This window comes from Cupressus sempervirens, chromosome 2, assembly GCF_028749045.1.
Source record: "Cupressus sempervirens isolate cs-2001-9-10 chromosome 2, ASM2874904v1, whole genome shotgun sequence".
NCBI lineage: Eukaryota > Viridiplantae > Streptophyta > Pinopsida > Cupressales > Cupressaceae > Cupressus > Cupressus sempervirens.
Genome location: NC_143119.1, coordinates 132,774,004 through 132,780,882, shown reverse-complemented (window position 1 = coordinate 132,780,882; position 6,879 = coordinate 132,774,004). Strand labels below are relative to the sequence as shown.

At 36.0% G+C, this 6,879-nt stretch overlaps 1 protein-coding gene across 5 annotated transcripts in view; it reads left to right on the top strand.

Moving 5' to 3' along the window:
* Positions 1-243: 243 nt before the first annotated feature.
* LOC149571395 (histone-lysine N-methyltransferase) overlaps positions 244-6,879 on the top strand; it is a 213,376-nt gene continuing 206,740 nt past the window's right edge. For 3 of the 5 annotated variants that reach the window (XR_016359807.1, XM_089812928.1, XM_089812927.1), the window contains exons 1-3: positions 252-496; positions 1,303-1,364; positions 1,787-1,870. Coding sequence is in view for 4 of the 5 variants with exons in the window: in XM_089812928.1 (XP_089669054.1) it covers positions 409-496; positions 1,303-1,364; positions 1,787-1,870 (234 nt within the window). In the remaining variant the exon portion in view is untranslated. Of the gene's footprint in view, positions 497-1,302; positions 1,365-1,786; positions 1,871-6,879 lie in introns of all 5 variants that reach the window. The other 2 variants (XM_089812925.1, XM_089812926.1) reach the window with 2 other exon arrangements.

Genomic DNA, 6,879 nt, shown 5'->3' with positions numbered 1-6,879 from the left:
TACTTAAATCTTGTTTTGGTGACACATTTTAATAGAACTGTAAACTCCCTTGAATATAATAGACATATGATCCTTTGATCCCTTGTTTTATAACTTTTCACTAGATACTCTTATATTTAATTTTTTACTATAATAATTAATATAATTTCAGATTTCATACCTTTAAAATAAAATAAAAAATAAAACAGAGAAAAAAACAAAAAAAACAATTTAAAACACACTTTAAAAAAGCAAATTTTACCGTTTTAACAAAGGATCTGTTACGGCACTAGACGGTCCTAATACAGCAGCAGCGAGGGAAAAAGCAGCAGCGCTAAAGAATGAATTAGGATTTTGTCCCATGCTGCATTTGAAGTTATAGAGGCTGGTACTCGTTTTAAGTCGCTCACAATTTTGCAGCGATACAGGATGAAGCGAATGAAGACGGCCTTGCGGAGATTGTCCGAGGAGGAGTCGTTACCTTCATACGAAGATTCTCACCCTCTTGAAACTCAAGGTAATTCTGCTTCAGCTCTTGAACACGGAAAACATTTTTGTATATCAGTTTCTGTACTCATGAGGATTTTATAATGAATAAACGTCTAAGCTCAAACACATTCTTACACTGAATCTCGCCTTGATTTGACCACGACCGAAAGATAGGTTTCAGTTTGCTATAATTGAGCCAATTAACCACCATGATTTGTGTGTTTGGTAACAAAATATATGTGATTGTACAGGTCAAGTTTCAGTTTATTCTACAATTATTGTACCACAACCTCACTGCCTGTTCCGTAGGCATTGTATTGCAAACCCTCAAGTGCGTAGGAAAGCCCCTTTCGCCACATATGCACAGGCGAGGCTCATGTTTTTTTTAATAGTTTTGCAGTTTTAAATTGATCCTTCCCGTAATTTGGAGTATTCATGGGGTTGTTGAGATTGCTTGTGAGACTGGAGTTTATTGACTAGAGCTCCAAACTGGAGTGGAAGTCCAATGATTGACCCTAGAATGCAGGGCAGTAACTTGGGCGAGACAGTGGGCATTCATTTGAAGCCTTTCACCTCAAAAAATCTAACCGCAGTGTGTAGAATCTTGAACTTAGGTCATGCTCTAATAGATATCAGGATTAACATTTTAAATAAGATTAAATTCATCAGGTCACTGTGAATGTTTTACCTCATCAAATTTAATATTGTCCAAAATTTATCCGATGCCTAATTTGGATGGTTAATATTTAAAATAATGCAGAATAGTTTACTGTTATACTAGAAATAGCATTCATACATGTTAACAAAATTAAGTGGCTTCAAATTTTGTAACAGAGCAAGTAAAGATGGTCGAGTCTTTCGAGCAGAGTCATGCACTGCAGAATGCTGTGTGGCGGGTATGTTCAACTTTTTCTCATTTTAACTAATGATTGGGGAAGTTTTTGAGGATAATATTTTCTCTTCGTCTAGCCTTTATAAAGAAAACTTCCAAAGCGTATTTGTCGATTGAAAATAAGGCTTACCCCAATTTCTATCTATCCATTTAAGATCTGGTAAAATTTACATAAAATTAGAAGATATTTTAAAATTTTATCCACGATTTTTATCTTCAATCTTTGGTCAAATTTTTAATAAATATAAAAGAATTTATGAAAATTGGGAAGTTTTTTTAATTGCTTTTGTGAACGTTATCTAGTATTTCTAAGCTTGTTGCAAAATGCATGGTTCTTATTTTCTCATTGCTAAAATATATACAAGCACCATTTGCCTAAAGTCGTTTACATCTTGGATTTGTTTAACACTAGATATTTTTTCACAGGGTGTTTTTTCAGTTCTTCTTTTCAGCTTTGTTGGCTTCTTCATCTATTCAGCTTATCGTCAATCTGTGTTTCCCTGGGATGTGGTGAGTAGTAATCTATTTTGGTTTCTAGTTTAAATAGGTGAAAAGTGATGTTTGAGATTCAAGTCTCTCAAAACACCCGCCATTCCTAAAGTTGTATGGCTGCATCAAATTTGTATAATTACGATTATTATGATAAAGATTTTACAAAGGTAAAATGAGGCACTGTTTTTAAAGTAGTTTGCTTTCTTCAAAGTGTAGCCCCAATTTAGTTCTTGATTCTTCAAATGACATAAATTAATGACTTATTAAAAAGGATTTCCTTACTAGCTTTAATACAATTTTATGCATGTCTTTGTGTAAACAATTTTGTAAAGTGCATTTTGATTCCAACTCTTGGTTACATGCCTTGATATTTCTAGAGTTGTGCTCAGTGTCATTGCATTTGGATTTAAGCTAGTCCAACTCTTGGTTACATGCCTTGATATTCTAAAGTTGTGCTCAGTGTCATTGCATTTGGATTTAAGCTAGTTTTTCTCCCTTCAAAGAAAGTAGGCTTTGTGGGGCTAGTCCTCGGTTAATGTGGTAGCATGCTCCCTCTCCAAGGTAGTAACATATCTTGCAATACTGTTGCTATTATTTGTGTGCCTCTTGAGCTTGTGACTGTTACTCATGTGATATGAATATCTATATTTTACACTTTTACTTTTGCATCACCTCGCTCTGATGGAACTTTGTTTCCGATTTCTACTTTTCTTCTCCTCTCTCTTTTGTAAGGATCATTTAACATCTACTCTTCTAGTTTTTTTTTTAAAACTAAAATAGTGGAGGAATATTCCTTCGTTACCATGAGTAATGACGTGTCAATTTTTTTGGCTGCTGCTACTTTTCTCCTATGAGGGTTTTTGTCTCTGTTTCATTGATTTTATTTATTTATTTTCAATTGCATTTGCATGGGTAATTGTAACTTTTTGGAAATATAAAAAAATAATATTATCTATGTTTTTGTAATTCACATTTTTAAAGGACTTTGGAGGGGAACCGGCTTTGAAACTTTCAATGGTTGCTAAAGAGGACAGTTGTTGGCTTAACTCTGCGTATGACAAGGAGTTGTATGCCATGGTTGAAGTCTATAAACTTAAGTACTGTATTTTATGGAGAGAGATTGTCATTGCATACACCACCGAATCTCTCCAATTCATATAGACACAATGAAAGTTGTTTGACAATTGACATTTAAGGTGGTCGGATTTTCATTTCAATGTTCATCCTAAGAAGGCTCATTAAGAAAATTGTAGACTGTTTGAGTTAATACTCCCAATCACAACTTTAACTGTAGCGTTAGACTCTTATGGTTGTTAAATGATAGATTCACTTCAATTAGAGATAATGATCTTGATTACATCTACCAAAGATAATAGACGATAGATGGCTCCTTGGTTACAAGTAGCTGTTTGAGTTAACACTCCCAATCACAACTTTAACAATAACGTTAGACTCTCATGGCTGCTAGACGAATGATCTTGATTTTGTTGACATCTACCAAAGATAATAGATGATAGATGGCTCCTTGGTTACAAGTTGCAAGATAAAATCATTTGTCACATGGATTTTCAGAAATTGTCATTATTTAGGTTGATAAGGAGGGGTTTCTGCAATGACAGTAACAAACTTTTTGTTTGAGAATTTTTGGCTACATTTTGCTTTGCTCTCAAGTATAATTTTTGGTCATCGTAGAAAATGCTGCAATAAGTTTGTAATGTCCCCACTATTAGGGTTATCTTGGGACACCAATATCTGCACAATAAATGTTAGAGTTAAATATTTACAATTATAATTATATTATTCTACCCTTTGATCTGGCCAATATCTCATTCTCGTCTAGCCATTCATACAAGGTTACTCATCTCTCTCACTGGCATGATGGCCATGTATACGAGGATCTCACTTCCTGCATCGGCACTATGAGACTCCATTATTACTCATCTAGCCATTTATACGTGGGTTGAGTAACCTCTCGCACTGGCACTATAAGCCATTTATACGAGTGAACAAACCTCACACACTGGCACTATAAAAATTCATCAATCCCATTTTAGCTATTTATATAAAGATGACTCCCAAATCTACTTTGGCACAAAGCCATTTATATAGAGATGATCAATATCCTTATACTGGCACTATAGGTTCTTAATCATTTTGTAAGTAATATATAGATCAAATAATTTATAATTATAAATAACATCATAGTATAAATTAAGGTATAACAACATATATTTCCTTAGTTATTTAATGATTATTAATAATGTAATGCAAGTGTCCATTACCTTAATTAACCTTCTATTATGTGTGGGCTCTTGTCCCTATACATGTCTTACACATGACTAGTCCTCATCTTCCACACTAGGTCTTAGATGCAGGTTCCTTCCCATGTGCTACCCTTGATTTGCATTCAAGAAGGCTATTTGATTTGGTGGATTATGTGTTTAGTTAGAACTCAGTCATTTCCAATGGTGTTCACACTTTCCCTTCCTTACCTTTTTTCTTTCTTTGTGCACGAGAGTCCCACAAGTGCTAGTCCACGTCACTTGTATCTAGTGAATGTATTTGTTTGACGTCCTTCTTTCTTTGCCTCTTTATATGTAAAAACTCCTTAATTTCCTTGTGATGGTCTATCCACCATCCCCCTTCTCAAGTGGGTTGAGTATGTTTTTATACTCCCCTTCTAAAAGGGTTGCGATGTGTGACTCTTGATTATGCCGACAACCTTGTTATTAGTCTTGATTTTTAATTATTAATATTAGTTATTAATTGGTGGTGGTTATATTTGCTCATTTATTTAATTATTAATAGATGATTAATTTATATAGATTTGATAAAAATGTAATTTGTATTGATAATTGTCTACTACTCAATTATCTTAGAATACCTAATGTATAAATTTATTTCATTTATTAAATAATCAATTAACTATTATATAGCATTCCTATTTTATTACAAATAAGAATATCAATATTAGATTTAATTATTAGAGGGGAATATTGCAGTCCCACCCTCTTGAAATCGCTTCTCCTCAAGCAATACAGATTCTTTAAATATTAGATCCTATTAAGTGATTCGAAAGGGATTATCCCTATCCTCTTGAGTGACGACTGCTAACATCGCATGTTCTTGTTCATCGATTCTTTTCTTTTTGTTTGGACTTTCATCATCATATGTTATTTTATTCATTTGTCCTCTTTTACATCGATGACCATGCTTCCAAGGTTCCTTACACCTAAAACATAAGTTTTTTTCTTTCAATTCTTCCATTTTATGGCATCTATGATCTTTGTTCCATGGTTCTTTGCAGTAATAGCATGACTTACCTTGATAATTTTGTTTCATTCCTTTATTTTGATATGGTGATATAGGTGTTGTCATGCCCTGTAGAATTTTTGGGCTGGTATCAGAGCTCATGTTATCGTCTATTCAAGGCATCCGCCACTACGTTCTCCTTACCCTTAATGTAATGCACCTCAAAATCATACTCACATAGGAACTCCATCCATCTCCTTTGCCTAGCATTAAGATTTGGCTGTGTGAAAATATACTGCAAGCTCTGGTGATTTGAATGAAGTTTAAATCGTTGCCCTAGAAGGAAATGTCGCCATCATGCCAATGCATGGACCACTGTTGCGAGCTCGAGATCATGAGTAGGGTAATTGAGCTCATGCTCCTTGAGTTTCCTCCACTTGTAAGCTATGGCTTGACCCTCTTGCATAAGAACAATGCCAATTCCATCCAAGGAAGCATCTGTGCATACTACAAAATCCTTTGAGGGGTCGGGTATTGCTAAAATGGGTGCACTAGTGAGTGGCCTCTTGAGCTTCTGAAATACCTCATACTTTTTTGTCCACTCAAACTTCTTTCCCTTTCTCTGAAGAGAGGTAATAGGTTGAGCTACCTTAGAGAAACCTGCCACAAACTGCCTATAGTATTTTGCTAATCCCATGAAACTTTTGACCTCTGTGACATTGGTAGGTGTTGGCCAATCCATGATGGCTTGAATCTTGGATGGGTCCACTGAGATCCCATCCCCTAATATCACATGACTCAAATAATGCACTTCCCACTTGAAAAAGGCACATTTCGACAAGCTACCATAAAGTTGATTCTCCCTCAACCGTTGCGATACCTACCATAGGTGCTCTTTGTGTTCCTTTTCATCACGAGAATAGACCAATATATCATCTAGGAACACTACTACAAACTTATCTAAGAATGTGCGGAATACCCCATTCATGAGGTTCGTAAATACAACTGGGGCATTCGTGAGACCAAAAGGTACTACCGTGAACTCGTAGTGACCATATCTCATGCGGAATGCAATCTTGTGGATGTCACTTTCCACGGTGTGCAACTGATGGTACTTTGACTTCAAATCTATTGTGGAGAATACTCGGGCACCCTGTAACTGATCAAATAGGTCATCAATCTTGGGTAATGGGTATCGGTTCCTGATAGTTACCTTATTTAGCTGCTGGTAGTCAATGCACAATTTGAATGATCCATCCTTAACAAATATCACTGATGCTCCCCAAGGTGACACATTGGGTCGGATATGGCCCTTCTCCAAAAGTTCCTCTAGCTGAATTTTAAGCTCATTGAGCTCATGGGTGGTTATCCTGTAGGGTCCTCTAGGTACGGGTTTAGCTCCTGGTACGAGATCAGTATGGAAATCAACTGCTCTTGGTGGTGGCATACCAGGAAGCTCCGATGGAAACACATTGCGAACTCCTATAATATCGGATAGTCATCAAGGGAGGGTTCCTCCCCTACATTCTCCTCTCTGTCATTGATGGTGATGGCAAACATCTGACACCCCTTCCGCATGCACTGCTTAAGCTGCATGGCGGAAATCATACGGAGGGATACTGGCCTCTAAACTCCTGAAATCACCCTAGGAGTACCATGGTCATCTACATAATTATCTTTTGTCTACAATTTATTTTGACGCTATGGGCGCTAAGCCAATTCATGCCAAGAACTACATCATAGGAACCCAATAGAGTAATGCGCAAGTCTAGTGT